Source organism: Poecilia reticulata, linkage group LG6, assembly GCF_000633615.1.
Source record: "Poecilia reticulata strain Guanapo linkage group LG6, Guppy_female_1.0+MT, whole genome shotgun sequence".
NCBI classification, from domain to species: domain Eukaryota; kingdom Metazoa; phylum Chordata; class Actinopteri; order Cyprinodontiformes; family Poeciliidae; genus Poecilia; species Poecilia reticulata.
The window spans coordinates 7,160,002-7,172,513 of record NC_024336.1 but is presented as its reverse complement, the minus strand read 5'-3'; the positions used below and the strand labels follow the sequence as shown (position 1 = coordinate 7,172,513).

The 12,512-nt window shown below is 39.0% G+C and overlaps 1 protein-coding gene across 2 annotated transcripts; it reads left to right on the top strand.

The window, feature by feature from the left end:
• Positions 1–406: 406 nt before the first annotated feature.
• mov10l1 (Mov10 like RNA helicase 1) lies at positions 407–12,418 on the top strand. 2 transcript variants are annotated; one of them, XM_008411037.2, is made up of 27 exons: positions 407–552; positions 859–957; positions 1,064–1,251; positions 1,395–1,554; positions 2,089–2,201; positions 2,318–2,505; positions 2,997–3,137; positions 3,228–3,518; positions 3,955–4,152; positions 4,612–4,726; positions 5,605–5,782; positions 5,849–5,919; positions 5,998–6,089; positions 6,170–6,225; positions 7,078–7,139; positions 7,217–7,295; positions 7,389–7,567; positions 7,675–7,821; positions 8,561–8,682; positions 8,772–8,871; positions 10,035–10,181; positions 10,428–10,601; positions 10,742–10,891; positions 10,994–11,101; positions 11,650–11,790; positions 11,928–12,019; positions 12,216–12,418. In XM_008411037.2, exons 1-27 carry the CDS (start codon positions 543–545, stop codon positions 12,232–12,234), a joined length of 3,420 nt encoding a protein of 1,139 aa, XP_008409259.1. In that variant the 5' UTR covers positions 407–542; the 3' UTR covers positions 12,235–12,418. The 2 variants fall into 2 exon arrangements, with proteins under 2 accessions (XP_008409259.1, XP_008409260.1); XM_008411038.2 differs by having other exon boundaries at positions 822–957.
• Positions 12,419–12,512: the final 94 nt, after the last annotated feature.

The window sequence follows — 12,512 nt, the reverse complement described above, 5'->3', positions numbered from 1 at the left end:
GGAAGCAAACATTTTTTGACATACAATGGAAGCTGATCTATTCAAGTGAGGGGAGCTGTCTGTGCTATGACTTAAATATTGTAATCAAGATTGCTTAGTAAATAAAAATAGATAATAGATTTAGATTAATAATATTATATACACATTACATTAATGATAGAATTACATTTACAGAACATAATGGCAAGTTTTTAGATGAGTTTTTTTTTACATAACTTTCTACAAATAAAACCACATATAAGAAAATGTATTCTATTTTTATTTTTAAAAAAACAAACAAACAAATATATATATATATATATATATATATATATATATAATGGTCGATCTTTAAAAATGAGAGTGTGCTGCCTCGCTTTATTTTTTTACCTCACACGTTCATCGTCACTTTGGTTGCTCTTGCGCCCCCTTATGGTAACGTGGCCGCATGCTTGATGACCCCACCCTCATCAGCGCTCGTCACTCACGCACACCTGCCGCCGAAATCTGCAAAAAATCTTGACCACAACGCTTGAAGTGTTCTTTAATATCTAATAACTTGTATGAAACGCGGTAAGCCGCTTATATTTTCACTACTTCCGCTGGAGATTTATTATTATTATATATTTTTTTTTACAATATTTATCTAGTTTCATGCAGTAGCTAATGTCGAGGCTGGCTTTGTCTCGACATTAGCTACTGGAGTACACTGAAAAGCTTATTTTCTTATTCCAGTAACTGTCATTTGCTGCTTATTTTCACACCGAAATACACTACAAATTGTGCATTCAATAAACTGTATTAACACTTAAGCATATTTAATGTTGAATTTGCTTTCGTAGCTCGGATAGCTAGCTACGCTGCTCCCATTTCCCGCAGATATGCTCACATCTGTGCGCTGCGTGCTAACCAAGCTAGTTTCTTCGATTTGGAGAACAGCTGATGCAGGTGGAGACAACATCTTCATGGAAAGCCCTGGTAAGCGCAGCTAGTCTTCCTCTAGATTGCGACACATTCGCACAGTAGTCTGTCGGGTTTGTTTGTTTTTCTATTTATTTATTTTTGGTGTGGGTTTTCTGCTCAGGCACAGAGGACATCCGCCATCTGCGGGGCAGCGTGGTGACGCAGCTGTGTTTGGACTACGGGATGATAGACGATGCCATATACTTCACAAGCAGTGAGGTTTTGGGCGGAATTCCACTAGAAGAGGGAGACCAGGTGAACTGCATCGCAATCAGAGATGGTGCTGAGAAAGGATGGAAAGCTCTGAGGGTGAGGACCCCCTCATCCATCATTTAATTTAAATCAGTCTCTTCTTGTTGGTTGGCCATTGGCTCCTTTCGGAAATTACAGATCAAGTTTGCAATGAGGTTTTGGTTTGTCAGGCTTGCAAAATTCAGCATTCTCTTATTCAGGTAGAGAAAATTGCAGATGCCTGGGAAGACGGAGGGAGGACCTCCTTAGAAGCAGACAGCATGCAGCTGCGCCCTCTCATAGGAACCGTGACGTCGTTTGACGGCGATAGTGGCTACATCAATCAGACCACATACTTCACACGTTACAGCCTTTCAGAAGGTAGCGAGATAAACTTTTAATTTAATAAGACTTTGAAGTTCACAGCCCTTGGATATCTTGCTTACACTGCACAAGTTAAATCGAGTTACCAAAGTTGTTTACTGAGCAGAACTTTTCATTCTGCTTGTACTGTCTCCCATTTTGTCGCCTCATAAAATTAAACAAAAATGTATGATATAGACTATGTTCTCTGAGCTTAAGTTCTCTATTTTTTTTTTCTACAATTCATTTTAAATATACTAAATTAAATGTCTGCACTCCATAAGACTCAAGACAAACAAACACAACAAAATGTATTTGAGTGCTAAAAGGTGGATTTTGCACGGTGCAGTCCTTTTTAAGAAAAGACAGGTCAAAGAAAAAGTAAAAAAAACAAATCTGAGATTGTATTTTTAAGCCATATTATCCAGCTCAAGTAAGAGGTGATGTCATTGATTAAAAACATAGAATATTTCCAAATCTGATAAAAGCTTGTTATGCTGACTGTGTTTATAYAGAGGGATTTGCTTTGTGAGCTTCTTTTCTCTCTGACAGGTTATGAACCAATGAAAGGTGACTGGATTCAAGCTAAGTTTTACATCAACCCCACCCAGTGGACCACCCAAGCTCATTCTGTGGCTCCATTACGCTATAGTCGCCTAAACCAGGTGCTTATCATTTTTATTTTTATAATATATTCATTACATAAATCTGTGGTGTTGAACCTGGATCATTTCCTTTAGTTGAGTTTTGTGACCTCATCTGAGCGGCTCTCTGTTTCCAGGTGCGAGTGACTAGTGTGTATGGGAACAGCGGAGTGGTGGAGGACAGTGTTTTCTTTAGCTTGGACTCTCTGCTCCTGCCAGCCGAATACAAGCCTTCACCAGGGGATCTGGTCAACTTGGTGATGGTGGAGAGCTGTCAGTCCTTCTACTCTTGGAGAGCCCTCTGCATTGCGCCCTGCCATCAGAGGTACCACTGAAAATATAGATCAGGTTGTTTGATCTATATCAGATTGGCTAAGAAGATTAATAAAATGGTCACATTTAGCAGATTTTTCGTTTAAGCCTCTTATGTGATATTACAAATGCATTAAAATGTGAAAAAACAATTGAATTAAGGTGATTAATAGAAGACTTCATACAGAATTTGAACCAGGTGAAGCTAAAACTATGTACCTTGAGTTTTTTTTATTTGATCTTAAATGCAGAGTGTATGTGTTTTTCTACAGTTTTAGTTCAATTGCTGCTCTGAGAGCGTTCTCTCAGCAAATGGCTTTTTTACATGTACACAAGTTGATGAGTTATGTATTAGCTGACAATTATTGCAATAATTGTTTGATCACAGTTAATCTTGATTAATTGTTTCGGCCATAAAAGACTGATAAATAACCAAATTAACTTTTTTTTAAATGTGTCTTTTTCTGTCTTGCTGATCTTTGTGTTTTATTTTTCCGGTTGCAGTATGAATTTTACTGCTGAGCCTCTCCTGGAGGCCGAGTTGAATCACCTCTTGGAAAACAAAGGCGGGATCGACGTATCAGACTACGGACAGTTTGGGGATTTGATGCTGGGGGAGAGATGTGAGCTGGTGCTGTGGATACAGTGAGCTGGTTTTGCCTTTTTGGTATAAATGCCAGCAATTTGAAGACGGAGTGAATGCTTGTTCATCTCTGTCTCTCTTTTCCGTAACAGAAATAATGGCTCAGAGTCTCAAACACTGAAGTGCTGCGACTTTGCTGGGTGGGACTCTGCAGAGCAGTTTACCATGGTTACCGTCTGCACGTCACCCAACCAGAGACAGAAACCTGTTCACAAAAATTTCCCAGAGTCCTCAGAGGAACAAGTCGGAGATGCAAAGGAAGTAGAAAGAGAAAATAGTGCAATGCAGACAGACGCAGTCCTACCTCACGACGCAAGAAAGGAGAGAGAGGTGGAAATATCCCCAGGAGAAAGAGTGTCTGTTGTTATCGCCTGTAAAGCAAAGTAAGGTGTCCCTAAAAGTGCATATAAATACGCATCATGTCTTGCAGAATGATTCATATTCCTTTAAAATTTCACTCCTGGCTTACAACCACTAACTATTGTGTTGGGATTTTATGTGATTGTCCAGCACTAAGTAGTGCATAGCTGTAACAGATGGAGGGAGGATACATTATTTTTAATCATTTTTATGCAAATAAGAATCGTAAAAGTGTGACATGCGTTTGTAAGTCTGGCGTTATGCCTAATGCAAGGATGGGTAACAATTTTTAATATATATTTTTTCCAATGTGTTGTAGCTTTATTTCAGTCATAATTTCTTTTGCTCATTCATATAGAACAAATTTTTATTGCATCAAAATTTAAAAAGAAAATCATTTTGCATGAATACTTCTGTGTGGCGCATTCTATATTTTTGTGCATGTTGGGATTCCTCCAGGAGCCTTGGATGCTGCACTGAACTACTGTTGCTGCACTTCTCTTCTTTCACCATCGGGAGGCGTCTTCTGGTCACAGTGGGCAGTGAGGATGAAAACCTGCTGAAGCCCTCTGAGGTTTATTGTCCCAGTAATGCCAAGGTGCTCTCAAAAGCCCCCTCCCACRTTGTCACAGTCTCGGCTCCAAAAAGTGTGCCGAGGTAACTAAAGAGCTCATTAAACCTGTTACTAATCAATAAGTAAGGATTTGGGAAATTAATGCAAGTTTCAAAATTGTTATATTCTTTAAATGCTAGAAAATATTTAAAGAAAGATGTATAATGCATGTTTTCTTTTTTTTGCTAAACTTATCCAGATCTGAAGTTATACCTGCTATGCAGTTTGCAATTTGTTTTCATGGAGTTATTAGTTAGTAATTAGACTTAGGTTTATTTTCAAAATGCTGGATAAACTAGTTGGATAAAAATACAAAATATTTTTAGTTTTTTGTGCTCTTTTTCTTTTTTCTTCCTTTTTTTTCTGCTGCTGTTTCTGGCATCGATATTTAATCCTAGTATGGCCGACCTCAGCGGCTGGTGTTATTTTCCATCCTCTGAGAGATTAAGCTGTTTAGATCAAGATTATCCATGTTGATTCTTGTTCGACTCTCCCACCTCCAGGCTCAGTAAGCGACGGTTGCCAAACTTCCTGCCAAGCTTTCCGGTGCCGAAGGCTCTGAGAGACTGTGTGGAGTCAGAGAAGGACGTGCTGGCTGTTCAGCCATGCTTAGGAGAGGTGAGCATAGCCATCATTAGGTTTGATGCATAAAGATTAACTATTCACCCTTTGACTGCAATGTGAGAGCAGTAAAAATAAATTTGGCTAGACAGCCCCAGCGGTTGATATGGACTTGTTTTTGTTTTTTGGGGGTTTTTATTGACAAAAACCTTTTTCAAATAGAAAATATTGGTCAGAGCACAACATATTTCTTTAATAATCAACAGTTTTTGCTTTAAATTGAATGTTATCATAGATATGGCCACAAAGATCTTGTACATGTAACTCAAAAAGAGTCTCATTCAATAAACTTTGTTGACACGGCACATGTTTTTGAAGAGAGTCCAGTCGAACTCCTCCCCACAGTTTTTCAGGACAAATCACAACACTTCTGTAACGAGAAGTGTTGTATGTACTATCCGGGGAAAGTGAATTAAAAAATTTTTATTGCTTAATTTTAACATTTAACTTTCCTTTGGAATCAATGAAGTATTTTTGAATATGGAATATAACCAGAAGTAAAAGTGCGAAACATGTTTCACTTTTTGAACCGAATTACTGAAACTCACTTTTCATTAATTGAAACGAATCCGTAGCTATGCATCTCCTGTCCAGATCATTTTGAGCCAGCCTCTACTTTCCGAGTCATAAATTACAACAGAGCTTCAAGCTCGCCAAACGATTTTGGCTTTTGAGTTCATGCTTTTGCAAAATAGCTATTAATGCTAGGGAACACGATGTCTCTCAAAACTTTTTTTTTTTTTTTTTTTTTTTGTAGATGGTTTGGTGTTTCCTTCAAACCTATATTAGTGAGATTTTATGATCGCCAAAGAAATATGCAGAGAAAAAGTAGATTGCAGATCAAGTAAAGTGTCATGCTGTCCTCCTACATTCAGGCTCTCTCACCGTCCAACATGTTTTCAAGATTCTCGACTCTTCTGTGGCTTGAAGAGCTGAATGCAGAAAAGGAATTAAGGGAGTTCTCCATCAGTGGAGCGCTCCTGCGCAAAGGAGGCATCTGCCTGCACCTCGAGGTGCTTGGGTTGGCTGAAGGCAGACCTAATCTTAACACAGGTGATGCGACCTTCAGCATGGCCGTTGAATGTCGTGTAGGTTTCTGTTAACGAGTTTTCTCCACAGGAGACAGAGTTTTACTGAAGAAGCTACAGAGCGACGGTTTGGAGATGGAGTACATCAGCTACGTCACCAAGGTAACCCATTTGTTTGGCTCTGGAGCATCTCTGCACATTCCTTCTGTTCTAATCTAGTGCCTTTATGGTCCTGTTCAGATCAGTGACGAGAACGTGAGTTTGAGAGTGAATTCAAACTTTCACCACAGCTACCTCGGCGAGCCTCTTGACGTCGAGTTCACCTACAACAGGTAAGGAGAAGGAATAGATTAGGGATTATTTGGAATGTTTCTGATGTCTGGGATTTTTATTTTATTGTTTTTCTTTTTAGGTTAACCATAAGGCGATGTCACAATGCTCTTGAGCTGACAAAGCATCTTGGGGAGAGTAAGTAGTGTTTTTTTTTTTTCATTTTTCTAGACAGAACCCTATTAATGGTGGCAAAGTGAATATATGTGAGATCATTACGTCTGTGGTCAATTGTGAAGCTTATTTGCGGTTTTATAAACATTTAATCATTTACTTTTTTTTGCAACTTTTTCCTGGTAAATTTTCTTTGAAAATTTTCATCAGAAATCGTCAATTGTGACCACTCTGCAAAAGATTAATTTCACAGCACTTATTGTCTGGAGAAAAATGCTTAACTTTATTTTTATACATGTTTGAATACATCTGTAATCTTTACAGAAAATTTCCGTTGCTTAATAAATTTCATGTTTTGATGTCATATAAAATATCAAACAAGTAGCAATGATGACTCCCTTTGTGTTTCAAAAAGGTCTTTTTAATATTTTTTGGCATCGGTAATCTTACTCACAGTCTGAAACTTTTATTTGTAAGATACATTTCTGAAAGGTCATCTCTTTTCTTTGGGAATCCAAATGTCAGTCCCCCTCCATCCCCAAACACTGTAAGGATTAGCAGATGTAGACAATAGGTTTTGCTTTTAATTTTTCATTTTTTTAATCAAATCACCAAAAATCCTCATGTGTGTAACAGTCTGGATTATTTTATTTAGTAATTTTTTTGTGGGAGGGCACATTGTAGTGGCACATCACTACATTACCCACCAGGGGGTGCTAGTTGTATCATTTAACCTCTTCTAAGGTGAACAAACAAGGAAAGAAAAAGCATTAGCCTTCAAAGTGAATGCATCATTCTTCCCTCTCTTTCTTTCACTGGCGTTTTGAATCACTTTTACAGAAAAAGTAAGGTTTTAGGTGTTAATTTCTTGTTTAGTTCTCTTCCCCTCCAGAGTGTCGCCTCAAACCCACCTGTGGACTGGAGAATGGATGGACGAGGTAGGCCGTAACTAACAGACTTCAAATTAAACCAAATCTAAAAAGAGAATATCTTCAGAATCCCATATAATCACCAGAATCCACCAGCGGAAAATGGAGACGCGTCGAGCGCGTGTGTCGATATAAAGTCGAAGGCCACACAGACTAAAGGCAAAGGTGTCAGATTTTTAAATCTATACAGAATCTGCTTGTTTTTTGTTGTTTTTGAATCAAAAGTTAACATAACAATTGTAACATTTCTTCTCAAAGGAAAACAAACCTCCAAACCAATGCCCAGAAAAGGGCAGTTTTTTAACCCAGACCTTAACCCCTGTCAGAAGGAGGCAGTGAAGAGGGTCCTGGAGGCAGAATGTCGCCCTCTTCCTTACGTGCTGTTTGGACCTCCAGGAACCGGGAAGACCATCACTCTTATTGAAATCATACTGCAGGTGCATTCACTAATTATCCATCTAGGTTCTTCAACTCTTGTGCGTGTTATCATCTACAAATTATTTTCCTTTACCTGGATAATCCTATGAAGCCTCTCGACCTCCAGGTCTACCACTTCCTGCCCAGCTGTCGGGTGCTCGTCTGCACGCCGTCCAACAGCGCCGCTGACCTCATCTGCGTGCGTCTGCATCACAGCGGCTTTCTGCATGCCGCTAGCCTGGCCCGTGTTAATGCCTCCTCTAGGGAGACTGAGGTACTGCACAGCAGCATTAATGGTTTCCTCATCGACCGCTTTCATAATTCATGAGGACGGCCCCGTCCAACTACAAACCATAACGTATTTTGGGGATTTTATGTAGTAGGCGTACACAAAAAAAATTGTAAAGCTTACGGGACGGAATTTAAAGATGGTATATTTTTTTTTTTTATTAACAAATTTGTATTCAGCCCTTTCTTCTCCGATTCCTGTAAATGAAATCAAGTGAAACTAAACTGCCTTTAGAAATTACCTAAGTGGTGCATAGGACTTGACCAGTACAGAATTTCACTTTCAAACTGGTCATAACCCTAAGCATACAGCCAAATATTCAGTATTATGGTTGAGATCATAGGGTATTTATGTGCTATAATTTTTCAAAGTCCCATTCTAAATCCAGTTGAGAAACTGTGGCAGGACTTTGAAAGTTGATGCTTGATCTGAGCTTCAGCTAATTCGCAAAGAGGATTGAGCAGATACTTTGGTGTATAAAGCTGCAAACCTGATGCTGGTAAAATCTGATCTCTTTACATGACTGTATGAAGTGATCCTGCACTGGGAGGCTGAATGTAAATCCATAACATACCTTTTGGATTTTTCTTTACGAAAACATTTAAATTCACAACATGTGGAAAAAGTTCAAGGGATGTGTGTAGCTTTTGCAAGTCACTATATCCACCCTGTATATCTACAGTGTTGCTTAGATGGCGGATTATTTACCAGTTACTTTTTTTAGTCTATTCCTGAAGTGCTGCAGCCGTACTCCCGGGCTGGAGAAGACATCCGTCATGCTGCTTTCCATAGGATTGTCGTCAGCACCTGCTCCAGTGCTGGCATGTTCCATAATATTGGAATACAGTAAGATCAATCTTTGAGATATGATTAAAGTGAATACATATACACATTATGTACTGTCTTAGTTGAATATTAATTTCTTTGTTTTTCAGAGAGGGACATTTTACTCATGTGTTTCTGGATGAGGCTGGCCAAGCCACTGAGCCCGAGTCTCTGATCCCCATCAGCCTCATCTCGGAGAGAGATGGACAGGTTAGAGCAAATGAGCTTACTTTCCACACCGGTCGGAAATGCTCTCATCAGCATAAATGTCGTATTAATCTTGACCTCATTATGATGCGTTTGAGCTGGAGGGTTTTTTCCAGGATGAAACACATGAAGGCTTCAGTTTAACCAGTTATTTAGATGTAGCTGAGCCAGGTTTGTAGGCTGCCTTGCCTTACACACACTTTTATCTTCATCAAGCTCTCTCCTTATGATGCCACCCATTTTGTGAAGTGCACCAGTCCCTCTTACAGCAAAACACACCATAACAATAGTGTTTTAAATTGCCAATTTTTTTTCTTTTTTTTTTTCTTAATATAATAGCAGGTCTGCACAGCCTTAAGAAGTCTTAAGTTCTTGTATCGAAAATTAAGGCTGTGAAATGGCCTTTACTGTGTTAATCACAGATATTAAATTTAGTCTTGACAGAACCATTTAATCTCATATTCTGTGTATTTTTTCCCCTCTGGAGTTTTCTGTCTGGCAAAAGTTGGAGTCGCACTGATCTCCGACGTCTCTAGACTGTTGAGTTTACTGGTAACTCACTGCTAACATATCCTTGCTAGCTAGCAAGCTAGCTACCTTTTTTGCACCTATCATGGTTCAAATATATCCACACATTCTGTGGAGATAAAGGTCTTAAATTCCTTTCAAAAAGTCTTAAATTGAGTTGGTGAAACCTGCAGAAACCCTGTATGGCCAAACACTTAATTTTTGTAAGTCATGTCCTGTTTGAATGAATTAAAGCAGAAGGTTTGTCCATCATTGCGTTTCCAACTGATTATTGGTCCTTTTCTTTTACATAGTTTTGAATTGTTGGCTTTTTCCTCACTGAGTGGCGAATACAGGACTGGTTTTACTGTGAACAGTAACATTTTACTAGTTTCAGTCAGTTTTTCATTTTAAGGTTTGAGCACATTTGGCACCAAGGAAACAGTGATGCGTTTTAGGTGTTGTCCGAAAATTCATCCAAAAGTGCTTATTCATTAAATCCAATGTGATTCATGTGAAATAACCAAACCAAAGACATTCTCAAATTGTTTAGAAATAGTAACGTATTGGATTGGAGTAACCACTATATATTTATTGTAAAAGAGGGAATGAACTTAGCTTTGTTGTTGAATAATGATGCTTCCTGCTTTCCTCCTCAGATAGTGCTGGCTGGAGACCCCTGCCAACTGGGTCCCATAGTGAAGTCCAACCTTGCCAATGCCTTTGGGTTGGGCATGTCTTTACTGGAGAGGCTGATGACCAACCCACTATACACCAAACAGGACTGGGGATATAATCCTAAACTGGTTAGTTCTCTGATTGGGAAACATTTATGACGTCATAAACATTTTAGGGTGTTTTTTTTTCTTCTTCTGCCAACCGGCATCACAATAATGTCCAAAAATCTATTTGAAATGTTTGTCCAGAAACAAAAGCGTGAAGAGGACCAATGTCACAAATTTTCCACATAAGAACAATTTATTTCTTTTTTCTTTACATAGATAATTGTTTGAATGCCCCTTTGTTTGTACAAGCATGCTTTTCTCTAATAGGTGACCAAGTTAATCTACAACTACCGTTCCCATGAGGCGCTGCTTATTCTGCCCTCCAAGCTCTTCTACCTGGGGGAGCTGCGCTTCAAGGCTCAGAGGGAGATTGTGGACTCCCTCTGCCAGTGGAAAAACCTGCCCAAAAAAGACTTCCCCCTCTTTTTCCACGGTGTTAGGGTAATAACGCACAAATAAAATCACAATGTTTGCTCTTAAAAAAAAGCATTAGTGTATCTGCAACCCGTTTATTTACTCGCTTTCAGCAGTAGGTTGAAGGGATGGAAAGTTCCCATGTTTTTGGGTTTTCTGTGTCCCAGGGCACAGAAATGAGGGAAGGAAACAACCCGTCATGGTTCAACCCAGTAGAGGCTGTGCAGGTGATGCTCTACTGCTGCCAGCTGGCAAAGAAGCTCTACAACCCCGTGCACCCCTCTGACATCGGCATCATCGCCCCCTACAGGAAGCAAGTACGTTTCACTTTTTCTCTGAGGTTAAGAGACTTGTTTGAAATCAGTTTCGCAGGTCGACTTACTGTAGATTTTAAGATGAGCTGTCATATTGCTGTCCAGTGTGAGAAGATTCGAGTGCTGCTGGGTAAGGTGGGCTTGTCTGACATCAAAGTGGGCTCAGTGGAGGAGTTCCAGGGACAAGAGTTTCTGGTCATCATCTTGTCGACGGTAGGTCAAAATAAGTTATAAGTAAATTTAATTGCAACCTAAACTTAGTTATATTTACCAAGAATTTTGAAGGGATAAGAAAACAGTTTCACTGTTTGGAAAACTTTTGTAATGTCCTTTTGCTTGTTCAAATAATTAAGGCTAAAGCGTGTCTTTGTAGAGTTATTGTTTTATGTTAAATGTCTTATTTGCATCTTCCCTTGAAGTAACAGTGCTTAGTTTTCCAGCTAGTGATGAGTCGGTGTTCAGCCATTGTGCAGATTTCTGCCACGTTAAAGCAACCTTAAACTCAAAGTAGTTTAACTGAATGCTACTCTTCATTAATGACCTGGATAAAGAGGTCAATTTTTAGTAGATTTGCACTCGGATGCTATATTTGTTTAATAACTGGTCTTTGTTATGATATAATCCAGTTGTGTAACTTCAGTATTCGTAACAACGGCATTGCTATGGTTTACTGCCATCATGTCATTGTTTTTCAAAGGTACTTCTGATTGTACAAAAAGACCACATTGCAGTTGATTGATTTTGATCATCCAATTATCCAGGTGCGCTCTAGTGAATCAGTGGAAAGCGAGGATTTTCAGAGTTCGCTTGGTTTTCTAGCCAATCCGAAACGCTTCAACGTGGCCATCACCCGTCCCAAAGCTCTGCTCATAATTGTTGGAAACCCCCACACTCTCATCAGGGTGAGTGGGGAGAAAAACCTTTGTAAATCTGTGATTTTTCTTTTTTGTCGTGTGTGTATTTGTTTTTACTCTCACTACCATCGACTGCAGTGTGTTCACCAATAAAATACACTCCAAACGTTTTGGTTTCCCTGTAGGATCCCTGCTTCAGGGCTCTGCTGCAGTACTGTTTCAGCAACGGGGCGTATCTGGGCTGCGACCCTCCACAGGCCCTAAGGACTTCCCAGATGTGTGTAAACTGACATCATTAAAGTTAACTTTGTGAAGATGTATTTTTATAAAAGGAAACTTATTGCATAGTTTTGTTTCACATTTCCGATTAGAAGTACTTATGAATAAATCTCAGATCATTTTATGCTAAATTAAGTTTTATCTCTGTCGTTCTCCTGTAAATTAATCATCTTTGTCTCTTTTAACTTCCACAGCATTTCAGAGAACCAGTGAAGAGCGTAAAAAGGACATGGTGTCACTGATTCTGTTACATATTTTTTTTCTATTTCCTTTGTATACTTTTGGCTTTTTCTGTGTTGACTGTTCTTAAACTTGGGATTACCTCATAACTGATTGAGGGAAAACATTTAGATTTTGTAAGAGAAAGATGCCTGCAATTTAAAAAAATGAAAGATTATGTCTGTACTCCAGTTATTTTTGTGCTTGATGTGACATTTTATTTTTATATTGCAGTAAATGAAGACAGAAGCAGGACAGTTTAATCTGACGTA